The sequence below is a fragment of the Balearica regulorum genome, chromosome 1, assembly GCF_011004875.1.
Source record: "Balearica regulorum gibbericeps isolate bBalReg1 chromosome 1, bBalReg1.pri, whole genome shotgun sequence".
Classification (NCBI taxonomy): domain Eukaryota; kingdom Metazoa; phylum Chordata; class Aves; order Gruiformes; family Gruidae; genus Balearica; species Balearica regulorum.
This window is the reverse complement of record NC_046184.1, coordinates 113,309,777-113,336,725: the sequence shown is the minus strand read 5'-3', so window position 1 is coordinate 113,336,725 and position 26,949 is coordinate 113,309,777. Positions and strand designations below refer to the sequence as shown.

Below are 26,949 nucleotides of genomic sequence, written 5' to 3'. Positions count from 1 at the left end.
GCAAAGGAAGAGTCAGTGATGGGAATTGCTGCGTATTTGTAAAAGGTGCTAGGGAAGATCCTGGAAATGCATTTCATTAAGCCTGTTTGGGGGAGGTGGGGTGTGCTTTTTGAGGTGTTGAACGCCTAGGAGTATCGGACTTGTCAGTGAGTATGATATTGAGCAAGAGGCTCTTTCAGTTTTTTTCTTTTTTAAGGAGTAGGTAGGCAAATGGATAGTCTGTCTACTTTGATTTTTTTCAGAAGAAATTTAACAAGGTCCATTACCAGAAGCTATTAAAGAAATTAATCTACCATGGAATAGAAGAGAAAACTCTTATGTGGCTAAATAAGAAGAAAGATAAAGGCGGGAATTAATGGTCCATCCTCAAGGTGGAGAAAGGTCACCAGTAAAATCTCAAGGGATCGGGTCTTGTGCCAGAGACATTCAAAATATTTGTGATTTGAAAAAGAGGGTAAATTGTGAGGTGACCTATTTGATGATGACACTAAGTTATTCAGGGTAGAATTAATAAAGGCAAACTATGAAGAATTTCAGATGGGTCTTTGATATTGATTGAATGGAGGTAAAATGGCAGGCAGAAACTGATGTAGTAAAAGCAATGTACATGGGAGAAGCACGAAATAACTTAATCTTATCTTAGAGTATATGATGATACTGTGAGTAGCCTCCAGCTTCTCACGACTGAGACCTTGGGAGTTAAAAGCTCTGTGAAAACATAGGTTCGTTGGTGCCAAAAAAAGCAGTGCTAGGGATTATTAGGAAAGGAATGGGAAACAGGATGTAAAACATAACTGTACTGCTGTGTCAGTTACAGACTTACGTGTATTTGTGAATGCACTGTGTAGTTCTGGTCTTCCTCATAAGAAGTATATAGTAGAAATTGAAGAATTTAGAGTGATGATGAGTGCTTGAAGTATGACGTGGCTCCTGTAGAAGAAATAACATACTAGATTAGAACTTTCCAGCATGGAAATGTAGATGCCTAGAGGTTCTGACAGTTTCTGCGAAGTCGTGTGTAGCTTGGAGAAGATGGATGAGGAATGGTCATTCACTCTATCTTCCACGATGAGACCTCGGGTTATGGAATGAGACTAGCAGGTTTCTGGCTCCAAGCAAACATAAGTCATTATATAGTTGTATGTTTTGTTGCATAGTATGTATATGAGCTCCTCATCCCTCTGCCACAGTCTTGTGGATGCTGAGAGCCTACAAAGATTCAAAGCCCAGCAGGACAGTTTACTACAGGATAACTCATCAGGTGTTAGGGACCTTAGTCTTGTATCTGTGGAGGTGGTGGTGAAACATTGTCTTGGGGAAATACTGCCGCATGCTCTCCTACATTCTACACCCTTTTTTGATGTTATGTTGTAGGTACCTGCTGTTGACCACTTGAGCTAAAATGGTTTTTTGGACTAAGATAGGCATGCTTGTGTTTACGTGGGTTCCTTTCCCATATCAAAGAATGCTTGTCATCAGACTTGTTAGCACCATCTCCTCTAACCTGCTGCTCTCCTGCTTTTCTGCATCTCTAAGGGCTGCTGTCCCTTGTCCTGTTCTTCCTACTGAGTCCCTCTCTCACTCCAGCTTTTCCAGCCTCACTTCCTTCTTTGACTCACCAGGCGCTACTGTCTTGTAGCTACATCATTCTGCTCAAGTCTCCTTGCCCTCAGGCACTGATGTTTCTTCACCTCGCCTTTCCTTCTAAGTAATCCTCTTCCTAGCTTGGCATCTCTCTCCCTGTCTCAGAACGTCCTCTTCTGGCTTCATCTCAGCACCTGCTATCTGAGCCAGTCTTACCTCTGTCTGCTTCCCAGCTCTTCATCAGCTCTGCCATGAGTCTCCTCTCATTTCATTTCACATCTCATTTGATGCTACCTGAGCCAGGCAGAGAGAAAGACACCCTGTGACTCTTCCTGGGAGCACTGTGATCAGTCTGTTCTAGCACCAAGGGAAGGTAGCACTTAAAAGGAGAAAAAAATACTCTTCTGTCACAGCAAAAACACTCTCTGGGTGCTGAGCGGTAAGGTGTTTGCGCATGCCTGTCAGTGCTTCACCAGATGGAAAGAAAGATATAATTGCCTCTATGTAGCTTCTATTTTCTTTTTCAACAAATTACAATAAAATTTGCTTTATTAAAGCTTTCTTGATTATGACTGTTATAGACACAGGCTGAGGGTTGTTCCTGATGTTGCTTCATTTGTGTTGAAGGAAAATCCTGTTGCTCTGTTTGTCAGATGACCCAAGTGCTGTGAGATACTCTTCTTAAAGCTTACCTAAACTGAGATGATTTTGTGTTGTATAACAAAAACGGTCATTCGTTTCCCCTTTGGTGGTATCTGATGGATGTTTTAAATGATCTCTAATTTCCCTTTTTCAGTGAAAAAAGCAGATCTGTGATTCCATGTTTCCTTACAGCTGTATTTAATTCTTCTTTTAAAACAAACAAAAACCCCAACACCCCCCCCCCCCTTGATTCCTTAAGATTTTTTTCCCTCCTTTATTTCTATTCCATATGTGGCTTATAACATTGGATGAGCTGAAGATTTCTTTAGTCTCTATTTGAAGTCCATTGTCTTGTAGACAGAACGGCGCCTCTGTTTAAGTGCTGGCTTTGTTGTTCTTCCTGTACATCAAATCCAACATTGCAACTGAATAAAACAGGGAAACTCGGAATAATGATGTTTCATGTTTTGAAATCCAAAGAAGAGCTGCGGTAGTAGGAAGGAGCCTCTTGGTTATGAGTGATGCTATTGAAAATGCATTTCCAAAGTCTCCTGAGAGAGCCAGTTAGGCTTGTGACATGCTTCTTAAATAGTTTCTTGACTGAGGCTGCACCATCCTCTGTCCTACGGATGCAGGAAATAGCGAGCAAGGTAGCGATTCCACTTGACCATTACTTTGTGCAGAAGCAAATGGGTGTATTCTTTGGGAACGCTGGGTGCAGTTCCTTGGGTTTTGTCATTGGATATGTCTGTTACTGCTTCTGGAGTCCCCTTGGGTCTGAGAACAGCTGAACTACCTCTCATTGCATGAAACATAAATTAGCAGTGCTTCCAGGCGATCAACAGCCTCTGAACAAAAACCATTGTTGTGCACCTTGAGTTGTATGTTATGTCCATGTTGTTTGTCTTCATTACTTTCAACAGTATTATTGTGCCCCTGCAATTTAGAGGTGGCCTTGCATTTAAGCTCTATCGCTTTGAATTTTAAGTTCTAAAGTGGTTTCTAGATTTGGTAATTTTTTTGTGTCACAATACCTTCACCAAGACATCAGAATTGCTTTTAATGAAAAATGTGCGTGTTTGTTTTTAAAATAGCACAGTAAAATAGTTCCTCATTTGTTAACCATAGCAACAAAATTTAAAAAAAAAAAAAAAAATTATTTGTACTGTAACCAACAGTATATGTGTTAGTTTTTTGTTGTCAGAGTGCTGGTATGAATAAATCACTGTATTTGCCTTTTTAATTTAGGCAGGCAAATGCCTGTATTTAATGATGTAAGTGGCTTTCTGTGAAAGGTATTTTGTCCTTCATTAAGAGACTTCAGGCGTTTGTTTATAAATACACCCTTACATTCTCATCCTTAGAGATGGCTTTTGGGGAAAGTTTATGTCAGAGCACTCATCTGTAACCTTGGAAAAGTGTTTGCAAAATGACTTTCAGTAAGTGCAGGAAAGAGCTTGGTTAATTTTCAGTGAAGTATTTCTCATTTAGGGCAGAGAGGACTGATAAAGCCAGTACTTGGGATGTGACAGTGCAATGCCTCAGCCTTTACCTGCCCTCACAGGATAAACTGCCCCTCACTGGCAAGGGGAGGCATGGCAGCATTACAGGGCTGCGCTCGAAGTGCTGGAAGTCACTCGGGTCTAGCACAGATTCATTCGTTAGACCTCATCGCTGACAGCCTCGGGATGAAGGAGGAGTAGGGCCTCGCGTCAGCCGGGCTGGTACCCAGCAGCGTTCCCATGAACCAGCAAACTGGGACTCAAGGGCGGCAGGGCCGCGCCCACGGAGCTGTGCTGGGACGACACCAGCCGTCTTCCCGCTGGACGGATCGCTGTGCTCAGAGTGTGCCCCAAGGGAAAGAGTTACAGCACTTCATGCTTGTGTAAACATCCAAAATCTTGGCAAGATGAACATGCTGACATTTGAAGGTCAAATGTGCTTCAACACTTCCAGTCCCTTACCCACAAGCGCAGGCATCTTTACCACGCAAGCAGAAATTTCCTTTGGGTTCTTTCCTCTTTCACATGAAAGCTTATACTTGTGGTCGATGCTAAAAACTACTGTGTAACAGGAGACATTTTATGTTCAAACGTGGGGGTTTATATTCTTGCAGAAAACTTCTGCGATGGCAAATACAAGTTGGGAATGGTTATATGTGATACGTAAGAATGAAGCACCCATTAACTATCTAGGAATTCAGGTTTTGATGAATCCGTCTAGATACTAGCTTCTCTTTGAAATTGGAAAAGCAAGCTATTTTTAGTATACTTCAGTATTTTTTACTTTTTTAATATTTTTAGTGTGCTTGCTTTAGTGGCAACAGAAGCCCAAGAACCTTCTCACACAGTTGCATTTGGTGTTTTGTTGTTTGGGTTTTTTTTAATAGAACTGTTCAAAATTGTCTCAGTTCTTACTTTTGTTGACTTTTTTGTTTGGGTTTGGTTGTTTTATTTTGTTTTAAAGTTTGCTTCTCTTGAACCTCTTTGTAGACGTTTGGGTTGTCAACAGCCCTGAAGACTGAGAGCTGAGTAGACTCCAACTAGCAGCCCTCCATCTGATCCCTATTCCAAAAGAAGTGGAACAGTAGTGTATTTTTTTAAGGAACCATTTGACTGTATATGATATTTTTGTGCTCGGAAAGCTGCGTGGAGGTCAGGCGGGGGGGTAAGTGGTCACGATGGGAATGGATGGTCTGAGGAGCTGCCAGCTTGGCCCCAGGAAGCCGCTGATGAAGAGGCACTCTGTCTCCTCTGGAGCGAGCTGTTACTTCTCTCCTACTATCACCTGCCTGCCAGTCTTGTCTGGCCTGTGAGTGTAGGGGGTATCACACATTGCTGTGGTTTTCTCATCCCTGTTGTTATAGGAAGCTAAAGGAAGAACAAATACGGTACCCAGGGGTAGGAATGCACTGGCATTCACTTACAAAGCGAGCATCTGATGGGATTGTCTGAGTGTTGTTTTTGTTTGTTTTTTTTTAATCCTGTGCTTGCATTTGTTAATTTATTTTCCATGAGAAGACTGGCATTGGTTTTTTATTTGAAAGGGGCTGTGCTCCATTTGTACTTGTCCACTTCTGCCTTTGTTGGGTTAAAAATGAAGAAATGTGCCAGTGTAGGGGAGTTACCAAGCGATGGAAGTGCAGTTCTGCATGGCCAGTTTGGTTTTAAACTTCCTAGGCTTGGTCTATTTATGCGTAGATCCATACCAGCATAATACTTAATACCCGCAGCCTGCTTGTTAACAAAAATAAAGCTAATAGCTTTAATACTTCATTAGCTTGAAGAATTGCTGCTGATTTACTGATTACAGCATAGTCTTTCCTCATGAGTGGTTTCATCTGTATTAGTGAATGTATGAGCAGTTCTGCATTTTTCTTTCGCTGTGGATTTAAACTTTATTCAGACATTTTGAACTTTCTTACTGACCTCCGCATTGAGAAAAATAGTAGAGTTTTTTAGTATGTTCCGAATCCCATGGAAACTTTTCTTAATGATCACTAAGGGAAATTAAAGCAGAATTCGTTCCAGTTAAATCTGTGAGCCTGAAGCTAACGCTAAGTACTTCAGTTTTAGTAAAATGTATTCATATGCTTCAAAAAAAAAAATTGTAGTCGTAGCCTTTCTTCTTAACCACCTGAATTTTTGTTGTTGTTTTCCACCCAGGATTTTTTTCTGTCTACCTAAAAAATTCAGAAGTGATAGGTAAGACTTGTGTCTTAGTTTTGTACTCAAACTGAGGTACTTAACCTGACCATTAAAAAGGTTTCCTAATTGTTCAGTTTGAAATACTGAAAGATAGCAAAAACCTGTACTAGGGGTAATGAATGAGGATCATGATTATTGGAGGTTATTTACTCTCTGCATTAATATGTTTGATCTTTAACTCCCAGTAGCTTTGTCAGTAAGTTCTTGATGTGTAAAATATTTAAATTACCCCATTTTTTTCCTATTAGAACATTGCAACTAGGTCAACAAAAAATTGAATCATAACAACTTGATATCAAAGTTAATTTTGGTAACACAAATTAGTTTGGGCTCTGTAGTAATACTGGCTTCTACTTCTTTTTCCGGAAGGTACTTGAGTGAATACATAAGTAGTGTCTGCTTCATAGGAAGTCTGATCGTCCATGCTTTGAAGTAGACTGGGTTTTATTTTCATTTTTCCCTTAGCTGTTCTTCATTAAGCTTATCTTATATATGATGTATTTTCATACCTTTTTATTATGGTTCGACCTAGGACACAATTTCTGAATACCTGTTATTTTGTCAAGTCATTCTTTTCCCCTCGTGACTGGTCTTAATCTGTTACAAGATTATTGATTATTTATAGTCAGCTCTGTGTGACTGCAGCAGTTTGGAACCCCCAACAGAGATTACAGACCCTTTGGGAAAAGGTCTGCTTTACTGTTTTTATGATACTTGACACAGGAACATCCCATCCTATGACTGAGAAGCCCATATTTCACCTTACAGTACAAATGAGAAATCATCAATAGCATGCATATGAGCCTACAGCTGGAGCGGTTTCCTTTTACCTGTTTTCTGGGATTTGTTTGTTCAGTTTGTACTAAATATGTGATAGGCAAACTCCTTCCCCTTGCATACCATGGACTTTTTTTTTGTACGTGTAGTTTTCTTTTTGGAGAACAACCTTCCAGAATATTTCCTTCTTACAGTGAAATCGCTTATCAGTTCTGTAACCAACCTTAAATTTGGCTCCCTGTGCACCAGACAATTTTTCTTACATCTGTTTCGTAACCTGGCTAAGCTTGAATTATGTAAACGTTTTTTAGTCTGGGAGGAAATGGAAGTCTTTTGGGCAGGGTTTCCGTCTGATGGTGCCTGCACTGCCACAGGGAGGCCAATGGCTGTCTATGAACGCTTTGCCAAAGCAGACTTGGAGGAAGCGTTCAGAAGTTGATCGATCTGGGTTCATCTTTCTGCTGCCTATCCTCCAGCCTTCCTCTTGCAGCTCATCTCAGTTCAGCAAAGATCGGTTGGCAAACAGTTTTGGTGAAGCCTGAGCTGAGCTGACTAAATAAATAATCCCAACATTGCCTTTCAGTAAGGGGTGTCTAAACCCCAGGTGTCTGATCTTGCTGATGGCGTGGTCACAGATGCGCAGTGTTGGGAGAAGGCCAGGCTGGGGCGTGCAGCTGAGGGAAGGGAGAGCATGGAGCCACCTTTTTTTGAGAGAAACGTTGGCCTAAGCCAATCTGAAACAACAGTTACAGCATTCACTATTTTTTTGAAAATGCAAGCTCCCCTGTGCATCAATGGCCCGTGAAACATTTGGCTGCCCGTTGTATTTTTTTTTGTTAGTTGTCTTGGGGTTTATACTATTGGGTTGACTTAGAAAATAGAAAACATAGCATGTGCAAATGACAGTTACCGTTGTATTGTTGTTGTAGAGCATTGAAGTGATAAATTTTTTATGTTACTCTTCCTCTTTCAGATTTTTTTTGGGGAAAAAAAAAAGCCAAACTTCAGGCTAGTTACAGTGTGAAATTCCTCTCCACATGCCCTTTTGCTCTGTTCTGTAAATCATAAACGTTTTGATATGCCACTTTATTCTCAGTTAGTGTGGGAAACAAGGTTCTAACATTTTTTTCTGTAGCTTACCCAGAACTTTTTTAGTACTTCATTTGTTTTCCTTTATTAACTAACAACGATCCCCAAGGTTAATTTGGCATATCGTAAAGGAGTAATAAATTTATTAAAATCTCATATACCTTTCCTTTTTTGTTAAATGCTCTAAAATGATAGGCAGCTGTAAAGCTTTATTTCAATTTTCAGTTATGTAACTGCCTTCATAGTTTACAAAGTGTCTCCTGTGTCAAGGTGTTTCAAGAGTAACTTTCAAATTGTAATAAAAATGGAAGATGTAATTTTAAGTTAAACTCTAATGCCATTTTTGTTATGTATGAGCAGTTGGCTGTGTACAGTTATTGATATCTGATCTGTTACAACAGAATCAATTTACAACAGGTTTTTGCATGTTATCAGAGGTAAAGCTCTTAAGAAAAATGTACTCTAAAATAACATGTGCTCTGCTGAGGCCAGCTAATACAGGTAAGAGCATTGCAGAGGTGGGAGGATGCCTTTCTGAGCCTCCCGAGTGCTTTGAGGTGCCACCTCTTTCCCTTTGTCCCCCTCCCCTCTCCCAGCAATGTGGCTTACAAGGTGTCTCTGAGGTTGCTCATCGCCCCAAAATCCTCTTTGTTGTCAACTGCATGTCCACAGGAGAACGTGTGAGCGGTGTCTTCACTGTATTTTGGCCTGTGTGCCACACCAGGAGACGTGGGCTAACTCACACTCAAGCATTCCTCTTTGAAGTTGGTTATCTGTAGATGATACCTTCTGAGGATACTGATGCCTAGAAGTACCTCTTCGTGCCCTCCCTTCCTCCCTCTGTTCTCTCAAGATTTCTGTTTTATCACATGACAACTGTAGCTGGGGATGAAATGGGGTAAAATACCACCTTTGGGGAAAACCTGCTGAAGAACTTGTTGACATTGCCTTTCGTTTGGCAAAACTGGTATTTTTGAAGTACTGCTTAAAACAAAGTGCTTGTTTTGCTGAATTGGGTTGTCAGCTCACTTAACCCTTTTATTTGACGTGGCAGGTTCAGATTTCTGAGCGAGAATGGCCATGCTGCAAGAAGTGCTTGAGCACCTCCCCAGCTCCAGCAGACCCCTCTGAGGGGGGTCCACCTTGATCCTCATTCACATATGAGGCAGCCTTGGTCTGAAGCCTTGGTTACACAATAAAGTCCAAGCAGTATATGTCAGAAAAAGAGTATTTAACCATGACAGTCTGTACAAAATTCTTATCTGAATAATTGAATCCTATTTAGGTGAAATTTTTCTTGTTAGCAATTTGAGTTCAGAAGCAAGCAAGGGGGCACTTGTTTTTCTGTTTGGTCAGTCCTGACTTGAGTGTGTTATGAATTTATTGAGTCCTCTGCTGGACTTAACAAGGAGTGTTTAGAGGCGGGATCAGCTTCCTGGGCAGTTAGAGCAGGGGCATTTGTGTGGCAGAACCACCAGCAGACATTGCTCTGGTGCACTCTTTTGTGTATATTCTCTATTTTTAGTTTCCAACACAGCTGGTGAGCTATCAGGAATGCTGCCTTACTGCTGATATTGGTGGAACTGCATGGAGTAACGTCAATTTTCATTTGCTGCTTTGAAAATTTTTGTTCCTGAGTGATTATTAACCTGTCCTTAAAAGTGTTTTCCTTCCTGGTGTTGTGTGTAACTCCATCCTGATGGAATTTGGGTTTTCCTGAGCACTGTCCATGAAACACTTGGGCAAGCTTACTGTTCTCTCTGTGTGGGAACTCGTAAGATGCATTTTAACTTATGTATTTATATACATGCTGTCAAATGTAGATAAAAATATATAACATACTGAGTTTGATGTCTTTAATATCATTCTTGTATTGTCTTACACACTTGAGACAGGTGCTTTGCCCTTAAATTTTTTTTCACTGATGGCTCAGCTAGACATTTTTGACTAGGGGCAAAAATCTGCAAAGGACTTAATTTTCAAAAATAGGCTTTTATAGACCTTTCAGATGCGTTACAGAATTTTCCATTCCAGTGGTTGGTCTTGATTTATTCAGTCTAACTTGGTCATCCTTGCTGTAGGCCTACAATATGATATATTTACTGTTTTTGTTGAGTGTAATGTCTTCCATACTGTTGCTTATCTTACTTTAAAATCCATTTACTCTCTCAATTTTTTTTTAAATCTGTTGATGTGATACAAGGTATTTAAATAAAAAAATCCTCATTCTGACACTGTGGATCAGACTTGGACTCTAGACAGTGTTTCTGACAATAAAGCCTGTGTAAATAGCAAATATTATTTTATCATATTGCCTTCAGTGTTTACATTAATCCTTAAGGACAGGATTCAGTTCTCAATGCAACATGATCTTGCATGTTAATCCTGACTTGGTTTCTGCCCACAATGGCTCATATGTATGAGGAAGAGAAAGTTAATTCCAACCTGTTTTATTTATCGCTTGGTAAAATATGACCATCTTCTACCAGCTCTCAGGAACTACTGCTGTATTCACTGAGTTTAATTCTTGCAATGAGAACTAGAGAGGAGCAATTTTGACATAAAGTAGGGTTTTTTGTAGATAACAACTACACTGACTTCTAGGTTAAGTGCTCTCATGGGAGGGTTAGTGACAATACAGAGCTTTTGCCCTTTAGTTAATCAGAGCAACTCAGCCCCATCATTACTAGCAGTAATTACTTTCACATTCTGTCCTTCAAGTGGTGCCTGAAGAGGTGGATCTTGGTGAACAGGATCCTGTACCCTTTCCCCTGTCAGGATGTTTAGTGTTAGAAGCCAGAATATGCATTTGCATTGGTTTTTTTAAAAACTTACTTCTAATGTCTGGAGTGGATCCAAAAATGTGTATACCTAGTAATGCAGATGATTTGTCTAATCTAATGTACTGTCTGCCTCATTAGCCAGCAGAAGATGGTGCAAAAAACCTATTATGTGAACAGGAGACTTCAGTGTGTGATATTGATAGCATGCCTCTCATTTTGTCTGTTCATAAAGTTCGCTCAGGTATCACCCTTGTTTGGGACAGATAACAGAAAAACAAGCTATTTGGTTAATCTTCTGTGATCATATAGAGTATGCAAAGGTGCCTGTGAACTACACAAGGCACCACTTTCTGGATGATACTGTAGTTTACAACAGCTTCAGAAACCCAAACAGTAGGTCACATGAAGGGTACAGAATAATGATGTTTTGAAGGCCAGTGTGACTGAAATGAAGTCACAGATTGTTGCAGCTTTGTTTCTGTTTGCTAGTGTATGGGAAGATGGGGAAGACTTAAGGGATGGATAGAATTGTAGAGTCATTCATGTTGGTACAGACCTCTGGAGTTCTCTAGTCCAATCTGCTGCTCGAAGCAAGGCTGATACTGAATTTTGACTAGCCGCTCAGAGCTTTGTCTGGTCTCGTCTTGAAAACCTCCAAGAACAAGAGAGTCTACAACCTCTCTTGGCAGCTTTTTCCCTATGCTTAATTATCCTTAGTGATTTTTTTTTTTCTTTTATCTAGTAAGAACCTCTCTTGTTTCAAACCATAGCCACTCTCTCTTGCTGCAGTGCACAGCTGTGAAGCAGCTCATCTGCTGTCTTGATGTCTCCATAGGTTTGAGCAGGCAGGTATTGGCTCCCCCGAAGTCATTCCTTCTCCAGGGTGAATAAGCCCTACTCCGTCTCTCTTCATAGGCCAAGTTCTCCAGCCCCTTCAGCCATGATGATGGCCTTCTGCTGAATTCATTCCAGTTCATTAATGATCTTTCTTGTACTGGGATGCCCAAAACCGGACACAGTGTTCTAGATGCAATCTAATGAATGCCAAGTAAAAGGGGTTAATCACTTCCCTCCGTCCACTGTATGTGCTTCTGTTTGTGCAGCCCAGGACACCATTGGCCATATTTGCTGTCAGGACACACTGCTGCCTTGTGCTCAGCTTGCTGTTGGCCCCGACTGAGCCCTTTTTGCAAAGCTGCTCCCCCGCTGGCCAGTCTCCAGCCTGTGTCGTTGTCAGGGCTTATTCCTCCCCAGGGGTAGGACTGGGCATTTGTCCCTGCTGAATTTTATGAGGTTCCTGTCGGCTCAGTCCTCCAGCCTGCCTGGGTCCCTCTGAATGGCAGCGCTGCCTGCAAGTATGTCAAGTACTCCCCCCAGTTTGGGGTTATCTGCAGACTTTGTGAGGGTATGTTCTGTCTTCTCCTCCATATTGCTGATAGAGACATTAAACAAAACAAGATAGAGCCCTGAAGTATTCTACTCATTACTTCCTTCCAGGTGGAGTACAACCATGAGCCGCTATCCATTCAGCTCGACAGTGCAGTCAGTTTTTCACCCAGCTAGTAGTCCATCTACCCAAACCATAACATTCCAACTTGGATGCAAAGATGTTGCAAGAGGGAGATGATGTTGAATTCCTTGTTAAAATTAAGGTAGACAGTATCTATTGCTTTCTTCTTAGTCACTGATCTTGCCATTGCATCCTAAAAGGCAAGTCAGGTTGATCAAGCATGGTTTATCTTTGTTAAATCTGTTTTGGATATTGCAAGTCATCATTATCTTCAGGTGCCCGGAAATGGTTTTCAGTAGGACCTGATCCATGATTTTCCCAGAAACTGAAATGAGGCAGACTGGCCTGTAATTCCCTAAGGCATCTTTCTTGCAACACCGTTGTACAAGTTGGTATTGTAGAAACAATCACTGCCTGAACTTGATTTCACAGTGATTTCTGTTCTTTGCCAGAAGAGAGAGAGCAGCAACTGAATTAAATTACTGCTGAAATAAGAAGAATCCAAATTTTTATAAAGAAACGTGCAGTATGGGGAGGGGAGGGGGCAGAATCACAAAACTGAAATCTTACTGAAGTAAACGTTTCCTTGTTTAAAATGTGGTATGTTCCTCACTGGAATCGTAGCATTTGAAACGGCTTTTGATGGCCAAACCTTAAAAGTGTCTGTAGCATTTCCATTCTTTCCACCTGTCTATAGGCTTATGGTCATTACTCCCTCTAGCCATCAGTGACTAATGGGGCCTTCTCTAGCCTTACTTCTAACGCCAGATGCTTTACCCCAATTACTAAGAATGGCCCATGAGAAACATCTCATCGTATAATGATGCAAAGCGCCGTGAGATTACTAGTCCCAGTTGTGCTGAATAGTTTCCAAGCATTCTATCTTTGTGCCATCTTTTTGTTTGATTGGTATCTTTAGCCAGTCACTAGGATGAATACATAGGGTATTAATGAATTAATTAATGTAATTACTTCTTACTGTATGCTGTTTCCATTTCAGAGCCCATTTTCCAAGTACGTCTTACATAATGAAGTGCATTAAGTGTCACTTCAGCCAGAAGGGAGGCACAAAGTTTTAAACTGCTTGGAGATCTGCACTCGCAGATCTTGCTGCAAAACATGTCTGCTGCGAGAAAGGGAGCAAAACCAGTAACAACTGATGTGCAGCTTGTCGTGCATCTTGGCAGCAGCAGAATGGGATGTTAATAGTTGGAGTGTTAAAATTCCTGCATTTGGTAGCATTTATGAAGCATAATCTGTTTTGAAATTCAGCCATATTATAGTTTGTAAAAACCTGAAGGCAGCTGGGGGAAAAATCAGCTTCACAAAGATACAGTTCCTTAAGATTTGGAATGTATCTGCTTTTGAGAAATATCATTAAGTTATGTTTGATATTTATACTTAAACATAAGGAAGAGCCTTAAAATAGGTCCTGCAGTATCAGTCATCTTTATCAAATTATGGTATGTAATTTTGTTAATAATTTCTGAAAAGGTTCTTAGAAATATTTTTATATTTTAAAAGCTGCTGGCTTTTGTTCTCTTGCAACGTTTTTGGAAAACCAACTTCATTAAAGTCTTACTGAGTACAGAGAAGAGTGAATGTTGCCTTGAATAAGCCTGGGAACGGTTAACGACTTTCCTATTTTAGATAAACTATTTAACATACAGATTGAAAACAGTTGAAACCTACCAAGGGGGATTTCTCTTTATTTGTTGTCTAACTAGTGCTGACTGGTGTTTATTCATGGGGAAACTCCATTATGGTCCAAGAAATGGCCCTGAGGAGGTCCAGCACTCACACCTGAAACTAAAAAGCTCCAGTAAATTTAGTACTCTGTCTGGGGAAGGGTATGTGTTGATCCTGTATCACAAAATGAGGAGATCACACCTCCTCATCTTTTCCTTACCAGTCTTCATTCCATGTTGTGCTTGCCAGATACACGCCCTGGCACACGTGTCTCCAGCTCTTCTCATGAATTTAGAGCGTGGGAGAGGCAGGCAGTTCCCCCGCCAGTGGCTGGGACCAGGAGTTGGAGGACCAGTTGATGGGAAACGTGACCAAATGGCATCCAGTGCAGCTCTGCTGGTTTCTGTCACCTGCCAGGAGAACCAGGGGCACTTGACAAGGATCTGTGAGTGACCTGTGCTGACTTTCCACAAGCAACTTCTCCCTCAGCAGGTCTTTTTGGTAGTTGGTGCTTGACTCATGCCGTGGTCTGCTATTGAATGTCCCACCTGGCAGTGATGTGAGCAGAACAGTAAAGGAGCTCATCAGTCATGAGAGAGATGCGTAACTGGGAGAGGACTGAAGTACATGAGTACAAGGAATAAAGGGAATCTCAAAAAAAAGACGACTACAAGGCAGGAGGCAATTAATATTTTGAGATGCACACAAAAATTTATATTAAAAAAGCCTAAAAATTATGAAAAGAATTTATTTCAGCAGAGCAGTTCTCCCACCTGAGGCTTTTTCTTTGTGTCCCTGATTTTTTTTGCATTAACAATATCTCAACACCGGACCGATGATTCTGGTATAAAGACTGTTTCAGCTGTGTACCAACGATCTTTTTCTGTCCTGAATGAAATAGGTCTGTTCTTGAGGTGATAGGTTGTCCTTTACCAAGAACACATACAGCACCCATATGTATGATGAGACCAGAGCAGTGTTCCTGTTTCTTGCTCTTGAGGGTTAGTGAGTCCCAGATAGTGTTGTTTCTTTGACCTCTGGTAAAGGGGGTTCTTGAAAAAGTTCCCTTTTAAGAAGAAAGCCTTTTTTTTTTTTTTTGCCAGTTTCTCAAGTATTTTTGGTGTCCATGCTGGTATAGTTCATGTTTCACCTGGTTTACTCAGCAGCTAATGACTTTGAGGCCCTGGGACATGCTCGATGATGGTTTTTATGAGCTAAGCACTGGGAAAAGAAGTGAATGTGGTCAACAAAAGGTCTTCATGCACAACAGATTTAACGCCTGGGTGATGGAGAATTCCTCTATAGAGCACTGTCACAAAGTGAGGGATGGGAGCAGGGGAATCTTACCTGGGTAAAAGAAGCATTCCCAAATACTTGGGAGTGGTTTCTGCTGTGCCTTCGGGCTAATAGGAGGTCCTCAGCATGTGAGGTGGGGTTCAGAAATTTTTCTATTTTCTTTCCCTTTTGTTTCCCATTCCTTGCACCCCTACACCCCACACATTGTATTTCACTCTTGACAGGGATGCATGCACTTCCGTGTGGAAGAAAAAGAATTCAGCTGTTTTGAAGGAGAAAACATATTTGTAAAGAAAACATTTCAGGTTTTATGGCTTTGTTTTCCACGACAACTTTTGGAGGCACGGAAGGTCAAGATATTCTTATGTCTTGTTCCTTGCACATCCTTTCCAGACTGAGGTGGTCAGTGCTTTGAGGAGCAGCATTTCTGTGTGTCTGTTACTGAAGCTTGCTGTAGTAAAAAGCTACAGAGGGACAGAATGCTTTTCAAACAGAATGGTGGCAGGCATCTAACTGTATCTTCCAGACAGTACTGTGTAAACAGCCTGAGTGCACTTAGTATTTTTGTGGAGTAAAAATTCTGTTGTCTTTGAAGGTACCACTGTCCTCTTTCCCTCCTGATTTTTCTGCTAACTCGATTGTGGCTCAGGACACTTAAAATAATTTTCACAGTCCCAGGATTCTGCTTGAGGAATCTTAACAAAAATCTTATTAAATCTTCACAAAATGGTTTCATTAAGCCTTTCACATTTCAAATCTATTCCGTAGAGTTTTCTAGTACTGGGGTTTGGGTTTTTTTCAAGATTTTTCCTTTCTGTAAATTTTACCAACTGTTCTCTGTAGATCAAGAAATTTCCAATAAATTCTTGGGTTATTCTGTCCTCCTGTTTAAAGAACCCAGTAGTTTCCTCCAGTATACCGTATGCAGAATCAAGAAGTCTTTCCTAACTTGCCTTGGCTTCCAGCACCTTCCAGCTTTTCATTCCCTGCTCTTTTTATAGCACTGCGGAAGATCTGTTTTAGCTAGACATATTGCTGTCAGTTTAGGATGGGACCTGGAATTCCAAAAAACCCCCGCAAAACCCTCACCGAATGACCCTGTGCAAGCACCCACAGGTGGCATCCCTCACTTGAGAATATTTTTTCCTTTGCAAGCAGCCAAGCTTCAGTCCCCAAGGCATTCAGCAGCCCTCCAGAGCAGTTCACCATGTCCCGTTACAGATTTATCAAACAGGACTACTGCAGTGATGGAGTGAAAAGTAAAAATGATGGGTCTGAAAGTTCTGCTGGGGCTGCAGAGAAAGGAGGCGAAGGAAGCAATAAGCAATTAAGCATGGTGTGGAAGGAGGGGAAAAGATTTTTGCTTGGGCAGCATCGCACAGCATCCTTACTCACTATTTCCAAGAAATTAGGTTTATGTAATTGGGAGTGAGGGGGCTGTGTCTGCAACAAATACTCTGTCATTTGTGGCAGAAGCTTTGCACATGTAACCAATGCACTGAAGAATTGGAAAGGAGACCAACTCGGTCCTGAAATTTCTCAGCTTCCTGAGCTGGACTTTGCAGCCAGTCTGTTTCTCAGTAAGTCACGTTTGAGAGGCAGCATTTTGGTTTGTGGTGCAGGGCAAGAAAGTTTGCTAGTCTGAGTGGTTGGTACCTAGAGAGAGCAAACTGAAGGGGAAGCCCTTCAGATAGCCTTTTTGGGGTGACCTTTGCTGCTGGTTGCACTGATAAACAAGTTCTTGGAGGGTATTTTTTGACTTAGTGGGCCTTTTAAGGAAGATGGGGCAGGAGGAGGAATCCCAACATGTGACATAACCCATGATGCTGGGGTGATGGGCATTAGCACAGTTTTGTTATATTGTATTAACGAGCAAGAGAGGGACAGAAAAGGTATCTTCCTGTAATCCCAGAAAGACTTTTCCTTGAAGATGGGGGAGACAAGTGGAAAAAAGGAGAGAGGTAAATGAACTCAATGCTTCAATGAACTGCTGAGGTGCTGCAGACTTTTAATGAATGTTTCTATGCTTTGTCTGTGAAGATGCCAGAGTGTGATGATGTGTATTTGAATCTTCTTGCATGTAAACAGATGTATCCATTATTGGCATAATGCATCAAATCTGAGTGATGCTTGCATTCTGTCTGGAAAGCAAGACATTTTTATCAGAAAATGCAGTCAGGCAAAAAAGTAGTAAAGCGAGCAGAAATTCCATTTACGTCTATGTCTCAAAGAGCTACAGAGGAAGAAGGCTTGAGAATAACCCTTTTTTATGTATAGTACCTTATGAAAATGAAGACATAATAAACACTATTAATTACTTACAGGTATATTTTTTGGTATATAGTTCATTATTTTCATCTGGAGAAATCTACTTTGATGGATTGTACTTAAAGGATTTTAGCCCTTCAACCGCAGCGTTTTGTGTGACGTATTTGGACTTACCAAAAATCACAGTAGAACACATGATATATCAAGACTGGAATTCCTTGTTAATGGTGCATATGTTGTTATTTAGATATCAGTGAGTTCATTAATATTGGGTTTTCTTTTACCTTGATCTTTGTCCTAAGAATGGCTGTATGTTGTGTGCCAATGCAGTGTTTGTGAAAAGTACCTTCATTGTCATGATTTCTCAAAATTATTGTAAAAGCATCAAGATACTAAGCTAGAATTACCAGTTTCTAATCTAATAGGAGGGCTTTGCTCATCCCAAATTGTTGCCTTTTGTAGTCTAGTAAACGCATAAATGTTGTGAATAGTCAAGGTGGTTTACTTGAGAGTTGTTGCTCTGCATAACAGAACAATAAACCACTTTTTAGTGGATGCACTCTCTTTACCTTTTCAAGTTTGGTTGAAAGCAGGAATACAGAAGCATTCAAGGACTTCTTTGAAGCAGAAAAAACCCTAAAATAGACACTTGCTCTGATGCCGTGAAAAGTCTGTTGGAGAACCACTGGCCTTGCTTTAGATGCTTAAAACATAGTTGATGGCTTTGTTAAAAAAAAAAAAAAAAAACAAAAAACCCAAAACTCCCCCCCCCAAAAAAAAACAACCCAACAATAAAAAACCCCAACCTACAGTTCCAGGAAGTAACTTTTTGGAACCTTATGAGGACAAAAGGGTCGATACGAGGCATGTTAATGGGGTCAAGTGTTGGGTTTGGCCGAGCCTCTGGAAGACAGAAGAGCGGCAGCTGTTCCCGCCTGACGCCCCAGACATGGCTGCGCAGGTCACGCTGTCGCTTCTGCTCCTGCCCTTCAAATTCGGGTCTGCATGGCTGTTCATCTGCTGTGCCCTGGGTCTCTCACTGAAATTCATGCCATAGGTTACAGGTGAAGTGGTGGAGTGGAGACAGTTTTCTTACAGAGGTGGTTTTGGGGCAGTTTTATGGGCAGGATTTAAATCTGTTACTCATGAGAGAAGTAACGATGGTCCAAGCTACTGGGACACAGACATCGTGTTTTATCAGCACCACCTTGCCTTTCTGTTGGCTGATGGATGGGTTTTAGGGAGAGGCTTCTAACTTTGCCGTTTGGGATGGGGTCAAGGGATGTGGTTTCGAGCTTTTAAGGCAAGCGGGGTTTTGGTGCAGCGCCGGGCTCTCCACCTCCCCCCTGCTGGCATCCCTGCGTGTGAGCTCCTTCGCTGCCTGCCCTTCGCTGGCGACTGCCCGGGGGTTCAGCATTGTTCGACGCTGCTCTCAGTGCTTGCAAGTTACTGGGGGAGGAGATACAGTAGGGTGGTATTTGATACTTGACTGGGTACTGGTATTAATATTGGTAGTCCTTCATAAGTGACAGTGTAGGTAGAAATTATCTTTTTTGTGGGCTTTTACGTACTTCCTAAGCACTGCTTCTTTTTAACTTCCATTTAAATTTGAAATTGGAGAAATCTACAAATCCCTTGTTTACTATAGGCCGTTAAAATCATTTAAACTAGACTGAAGATCTTTAACAATCTGGCTTAACATGTCTTGTGCCCGAGTTCAGAGGAAAACCACGCCGTGAGGCATCCATCCCCCAGGGGCTGGGCATGGCAGCAAAAACCTCCTTCAAACCAGGTTTTGACAGGCACAGCCTCTCCCTCTTCATCTGTAGATACCGAGTCTGAAATAGTGAAGTACACTATGACTAGTTCAGAATGTCACTAGATAATTGTGCTGACTGAATCACTTTACTGAAAAATGAAGTGCATTTTTAAAGTATCTAGGTGCTTTGCATCTCCTCTGCTTTTCTGGACCTCTGAAGAAAAGAAAAAGCATTTTTAGTAAAGTGTTGTTTCTTTGCACTTGAGGCCTGGGTGTTTGGCTTGCACTCTGATGCAGATTGCAGCTAGCCTTTAATTACCAACTTTATAATTAAGAGAAAGCATCATACATAAAGAGTTGTGTAAACATCACCTTTAATAAAAGCACCTGAATTTATATGGCTGCTTAAATAAATGTAATAACGTATGCGTAACATAATCTGTAATTAATAGATGTGCCTGGGTAGGCGGAAGAGCTAGCAGAGGTGTTGTGGGGAGCTGAGCTGTGCCGGGGACCAGGGCAGGGCAAAGCCCCCCGACAGCAGGACGGGCAGCGGCGCAGGGTTGATCTGCTCCTTGCTGCGCCGTGCCCAGCCTCTGATGGCTCGGGAGAATCTGTGGAAGCGACAGGGAAAAGACAGGTCTCTCTGAATGTTCTCAAATACATATGGTGCAAGCGCTTGAGCTTGTAAATTCATTTTAGCAAGACCTTTGCTCTTGTCAGTGACACAGAAATTGAAGCCTTGAGTCCTAGAGCTTCAGCATGCGTGATGCTTCCTCATGCAAAATTTAGCACGGGCTTTGTTTGAAAGTACTCCTCTGAACATAATTTGAACATGCTTATTTTTTGGTTGGGATCCTAACCATCTGCAACCATCTGCTAGCAGGTGTTTGGTTTTGTCATGGATTTTATTTTATTACCTTTATCATCTTATTTTTGCTCTCTTTCTGTGCAATGTTGGATGCATTCTCACATCCCATCTGGTTTATGCAGTGGATGGAAAATCTGCTGATCAGAACAGTGTCTCACACAGGGTACAGTATTTTGATTTTGGATTACTTTGCCCTGATATCACATCTGTCATTAAACAGATAGGGCAGTCTTCTTACAAGCGTGCCCACTTGCTGAGCCTTTGTCTTCCTAGAGAAGATTTAAAAGTGTGTGATCAGTTGCCTTCACTCTAATCCAAATTCCTTTATTAGAGATTGATTCTTAATGCTCTTAGTCTTCACTGTGTTGAAAAATGAAATTTCTGAACCAGAACTTCTGGCCTTGCAGCACATCATCTATTGTTGTTCCAAGAGTATTTTTCAGAGAACAGGATGTGCTTGACCAAAATAAAATTATTTAGTAGTGAAATCTGGCATCATAATCTCTGGCAAAACTGTCTTTGAAAAATGTAAACGGCTATTGTGAGGTGATACACCAGGATGGGGCAATCTGAAGAAGCGTGCTACAAACATAATGGAGAACAGGGCATCAGGAAAGGGATTACTGACATTAGGGAGGGGAAAAAAAAAAGATATTTGTAAAATGAAATTAAACTGTGACTTACTATGTTGACACAATGTGTGTTCCAGTGACAAGCAGTTAAAAGACGTAGGTTTGAGTTAGCAACAAGCAACTTAGTTTTCAAAAGGGCGAGCAGAGGATTGTCAGCCTTCAGCTAAATGAATCATAGGCAGAGTGGTGGGGTTTTTTTAACATGGTATGGTGATTTCTGCTCAGAATTCTCTTTTGGGGCTGTTTTCTCTAAATGAGTTGGAAACACACAAGCCAGAGGGGTCTGGTTGTGTCCAGCCCTTCCCTGCAAGTCTGGGAAGTAGCTGCTGGAAAACAAGTCGCTATTATACTTGTGTGTTGGATCACTTGAGGGAGTTTAGTGATTTATGAGCTCACCGAAAGACAAATTGTGACATCGTGATTTATTATTAGAGTACCTCAGCAGAGCACAGATGCACAGCTGTAATCAAAATGCAAGAGACGCTGAAGAAGGTAGAAGAGTACAGGAAAGTGATAAATGTAAGCCCAACAGAGGTGTTGCCGGTGGTGGTGGTAATACCAACCCTTTGTGGTGTGGATTTGGTACAAATTTTACAAGCTCTTCTGCCTGTGGTGTGGTTGTGGTTTAGCCGTGGCTTACTGGCAGCTGGGTAGGCAGCAGGGAGCGGGGGTGAGGCAGTGGTAAGGACAAGGGGCCGGGGAGGCTTTTTAGGCAGAGCTGGTACCTGGAGAAATGCTCATCCAACTCGAACCTCACAGGCAGGGTGTTGAGGACAGCCCAGTGCGAGGCAAGTCGGTATGTGGCTGTATAGGAAGAAAAAATTATATTGGAGTTGAATTACGTGTTGCAGTCCCAGCACCTGACAGTGGAAATTACAACCAGTGCTGGGCTGCTCCATCAGTCAAAAAAGTGCTAATGCACAGCAGTCTCAGTCATGGCCTGTACTGGCCAGAAGTATTAAATTTTTTCCTTGTTTTTAGAGCCCATGCATATTGGCCCCCTCTCTTAGGAGGCACAGGGTTGCTCTCCCTGCACATGTCTTTGTTTCCCCTGTGTAGTCTAAGGGTTATGTGTTCAAAACAGCAAAGAATTCCCAAAGTCTTATGATTCAGCAGCATTGAAAGTTGAACATATACTGGAGTGATACAACTATAAGCTTGTCCACAAGTCAAAAGTGTTTGAAGTGCTTTGTTCTGATGGATTTGTGATTCTGTGAGACTAGCCCAGGCAAAATAAACATTGCGGTTGTCAAGTGAACTCAGTTTAGTTCATGAAACTGCCACTGGAACATTGATTTATTTTAAACAAAACAAGAAAAATAGAACAAAGGTTTAAAGCTTTGCATTTAAACTTCAGTAATAATTATAATTAAATGAATAAAAAAAGCTTCCAGGGCGTGAGCTCTGTGTGTGTGTAAATAACAGGCAGAATAAAATTTTATTTGTAATAAAAAATTGAAGGCAATAGGAATCACATGCAAAGTTGCAAGTGATTGTTATTGGCCAGATTTTCACAACCCTAAATAATTTATTATAATTCTATATAATGAAGGAGTGTTACATTAAACAACCACCTTTCTCCCCAGCTCCTTCTTTCCTTCTGCAAAGCAGAGGGGAGCTTGTTCCAATGGATTGTTTATTTCTGTGAAATTCAGCAACTTGTGGCAAAATGGAGCCTCACTTGAGCGTTTGAGTTACCATGAGGATGCTGTCACCTTATTTTCAAGGAATCTGATTTTATAAAGGAGATGCGCATTTTGTGTATAAAATTCAAATCTAATACTGTACTTTCAATTATATCCAAATGTGTAGTTTGTTGATTTTTTTTTTAGTGTATTGACATATGAGTTGGTTGATATAATCAAGACACTAAAAAAATTATTATTTTTTTAAAAATGTGATTACATACTCATACATATTGTTAATGACACTGCAGCCTAGGCTGCATTGCCCAGAACTTTGGACGTACAGCTTTCCATCTTAGGTTTGGTGGCTGTAACTCAGTGGTGTGTCCATGTTCATTACTTTTGCTGAAATGATGTAGGCTTATTTTTTTGAGCAATGAGGCATACGATTAGTTGCCTTTGAACTTCACATACACGATGTTCTGATGATGTTACGGGCTGTGAAGGTGAATGAATAGCTTCATGCAGAGGTTATCAGGCGTGTTTGTACTTGCACTCGTGTGCATATGCATGTCAGAAGTCAGATAGGCGACACAAACTCGCACACGTTTGCGTGCATGGCTTAAGACATCGGATCTTGTTTACCAGAGGAAAATGCACTCCAGGATTTTTATTTTTTTAATAGAAATGTTTGCCATAAAGACTGCTCTGAATGTTTTGTATGCTTGAACAGCCAGAGAAGTGTAACTGCAGTTCTGTATGAAGTCGTATGTCCTAGGAAAGCAAAGTTGACATATTCTGTGAGTCTTCAGCAAACCACCCAGGTGCTTGCTTAGCGCTCGGGTACTTGGCTAAATTGAAGCATTAGCCATTACCAGTTGCTTCTGTACTGAGTGACTTTGGGTACTGGCAGGATGGTCCCCTGCAAAGACAAGTACAGCTAAAAACAAGGTGCAAATTTATTTGAATTTCAGTGCAAGATTTGGGTGTGATACCACTGGGAGCAGAGACTTTGTTAACACAAGCTGCAGATTTTGTGTTTTGGCTTACCAGAAAGTGTTTTAACTCATTAATTTTGCAAGTTTATTTTGGACACCTAGAAGGTGTTTCTGTTAATAATTTGCAGGCATTAGAGTGTGTCACTGAAGGATAAAGATAAAATCTTTTTTTTTCTACTAAACTAACTGACTGGCTTTTAAAGGCTTCAGATCAAAAGCACTGAAATATAGCAAGGAAATTAATGTGAAATACACATCTTGGTAAATAGCAAAGGTATATACATCTATCTATTTGCCAAACTCTGCTTTTCCCCCAATGCATTTGGTCTTGATTATTTTTAAAACTGACTTTTTAATTGTAAGCCTCAACGGCCACTTCATCAGCTCTCTGAGACGACCCTCTACTGAACAGTAAACTCATAGTCATCTCATTTTGATTAATTAACCTGTTACTACATCTGTGCAGCCATCGGGCCACCTCGGTTCATTCATTTAATACACAGAGGCTGTAGTTTTTTGGAGGTTACAGACAAATGTGCTTCAGGGAGCTTATGATTTATGCCCTCTGAGTCATGTGCTTTCACAATCCAGTGTCTGTTCAGTATATTGACTTCTCAAAAGTACTCTGTAATTTTTCCTTTAAAAAAAAAAATCTTTGAGGGGTTTTGAGGTTATTTAATTGCAATGCCAGAATTGTACGGAATTACAGTGATTTTCGTCTAATAAATCATGTTACTTATCATCCAAGTTTCTTCTTGTTGGTCAGTACTGAAGCTGTGAGCATTGTTTATTCCATTAGTGTCTAAATTTCTGTCTTACTGCTGAAGGCAGCACAATCTCTTTGGTCAGTTATGTCCTTGGTAACGAGCCTTTTTCCCCCACTTCAATCTGACCAGATACTCAGGTGATCCATGAATCATCTTGTTCCCTGGCTGATGAGCTCCACTTGCTCATCAACCTTCTGAGCTAACCTCAATTCGTCCGGCTGATGAAATGAGGTTGCACTAAAGAGGCTGCATCAATAGAAATAACTAAGTGGACTGTGTTGCTCTGAGTGCTGTAATTCAGTAGAAACACTCTGGAATTGTTTGAAACAATGTGTTGGTGTCAGACTTGTTTTGTGTGGGAAAACTTAAGTATTTCAAAACACTTCAAACCCTCTCCCTACCACCTCTCAGATGCAAAATGTAATTGTCCCTCCCCATCCCTGCACTCCCCTTCCAGGAGCTGGATCCACCAACTCCTGACTTAATGTTGCACCAAACACGTCTTCGATGCATCCTGCAAGTTTCACACTGGGTGTATGGAAGTTAACGTATTATGCTACAGTTTTCATAATCTAATACATCTGAGATCAAAGGAGCTACTTTAAAATGGAAAATTCGAGGAAGGTGTTAATGGAAGCACCATTTAGAAACTGTTCCATTCTCTGCAAACAGACCCTGCCGCTCATTCACAAAAGCTGCCCTACGTCTAGCTAAAGGTTTAAAAGGATGAGGTACTGAAAGCAAAATTAACATTTTTTTATTTATTTTTTTTTCCTTACAGTGGGCGAGTTTGTGAGCGATGCCCTTCTGGTACCAGACAAATGCAAGTTCCTTCACCAGGAAAGGATGGATGTGTGTGAAACTCACCTGCACTGGCATACTGTTGCTAAAGAGGTATATTCATCTGTCTTAAAATTTCCTGCCTTTCTTCTTTAGAGCTGTATCACTCTTCCGAGGAAGAGTTTAAATATGACAATGACATGGAAAACAAAAAGCAGTACTTATGAATGTTTGAGTGAGTGGCTTTTTGATCTGCTTTATAAGGTAAGAAGGAGTCACTCTGCTGAGCACATCAGAGTCCACTGTTAGCTACTTAGCGTTGGCCTTTGAACATTGACCCTGTTTCACAGCACTTGTTTTTTTGCCCACGTCCACTCACACTCCCACCACGTTCTCTGGGCCCCCTGTGTTAGTGGTGCTCTTGAACCAATGACTGATCCACAGTGCCTAGGATTTGCCTTTATCGTTGTCCTCAACATGGATATTGGTATGCCAGGTGCTTCACAGAGATCAAACAGGCCTCAAAGAGCGCAGTATGTGAAATTCAGCATAAAAGGGTAGGAGAGCTGATAAGACATAGGATAGCCAAAGACATTTTGCAGTCAATCACAGTTTTTACGATTTCCCAGTGCTTTACTGAAAACAGAAATAAACCTAATGTTATAACTGCTAATGCATTTTGGGGATTTTTGTCCTTATGTGGAGACATTGTAGGAATAAAAACTGAGATGAGCTTCAAGACGACTTCTGGCTGCTATTTTGTTTGGAACTTCGTAGTTTGTATGTTATCCTGCCTTCTGGAGATGAAAATTGAAATGTGCTTAGCAGCTTTTCAAATTTTCAGTTCTTGATTGAATCATACTGTTGTGCCTCAGATGAAGTGTTTAAAACACCAGCCTTCATGCAGGCAAATTCCAGTCGCATTTTAAGTACTTCCAAACATGGAATGGCATAGTTGAGAAGAACATTCACCATTGAACTATTTTCCTTTTTTTTACCTGTCCTACATCACTGTATCTTTCTGTCCTTTGTCACTGTATCTTTAAGGTGTAATTATGTGCAACTGACTGTTTTCCAAACAAGGTTAGAAGGTTTTATACTAGCAGAAGTGTCAGACCAGATACAGTGTTTCCAGTATATCAGATACTTTAAATGTTAATCTGTCTTGCAATCAGCTCTTTAATAGCATTAATACATCAGGATTGATACATCAAATTATCGTTCTGCCTTTGAGTTTTCTGTTTATGAGGCAGAGCCTGTGAGGATTTTAGGCAAGAAGATAGGGAGTTGTCAGGTATGTGGCAGGAGGGAAGTCCTTCCATACTGGCAAAGACTAAAGGGCAGGGAAAGGGAGAGCTTGTTGCTTACAGTGGTTGTGCGGACACAGGCAGGGAGCTACCTACAGTGCAGGTAGTGAATGCACACATGACCACTCTAAGTTGTATTTCAAAATTCAGAGACCATGCAGTTCACTAGCTTCAACCTCTTAAGGCAGTACACGGCCCCTCAACGTTTTCTCAAGGTCTGTGACATTTTTTCCAGCTTCCTTCATGACGATATTGTTGCTGTTTCCCTCCAATTTCCTGTAGTCCTGTAGTGAGAAGAGTATGAATCTGCACGACTATGGCATGCTGCTGCCCTGTGGAATCGACAAGTTTCGTGGTGTGGAGTTTGTTTGCTGCCCATTAGCAGAGGAAAGCGACAATCTTGATTCAGCTGATGCCGAAGATGATGATTCAGATGTCTGGTGGGGAGGCGCAGATGCAGACTATGCAGATGGAAGGTAAGAGTGACTTTCTGCCCTTCAGCTTGTTATTATCATCTTATTAAAGGTGCCAAAAATCTGTCTAAAAGACCTCAGTGTGGAAGAGTCACTGCTCCTTATAAATGAACTTGCAGCTACAATGGTTGAAAGCATCAGGGTTCTAATCATTTATTTTTAACTTTCTACAGAAAAGCTTATTGTTAATATAGTTTTTGAGCTTTTGATGCCTTCATCTGTTCTTCAATGAGAAGTATTGCTGTATTTATAACAAAAATGCTTAAATGCATACTTTTTGACAACTAAATGATAAATAGTGTACTCCTAAGATGCTTCATGTGCAGTCTGGGGTACTGCAGCAGATACTCAGCCAACATAATCTTTGGAGGTTTTGAAATGTCTTCATTCAT

The 26,949-nt window shown here is 41.0% G+C and overlaps 1 protein-coding gene across 2 annotated transcripts in view; it reads left to right on the top strand.

Moving 5' to 3' along the window:
* Positions 1–26,949, top strand: part of APP (amyloid beta precursor protein) — a 231,715-nt gene that overhangs the window by 82,571 nt on the left and 122,195 nt on the right. For both annotated transcript variants that reach the window (XM_075770028.1, XM_075770018.1), the window contains exons 4-5: positions 24,779–24,891; positions 26,367–26,560. In XM_075770028.1, the coding sequence (XP_075626143.1) occupies positions 24,779–24,891; positions 26,367–26,560 (307 nt within the window). The remainder of the gene's footprint in view (positions 1–24,778; positions 24,892–26,366; positions 26,561–26,949) is intronic.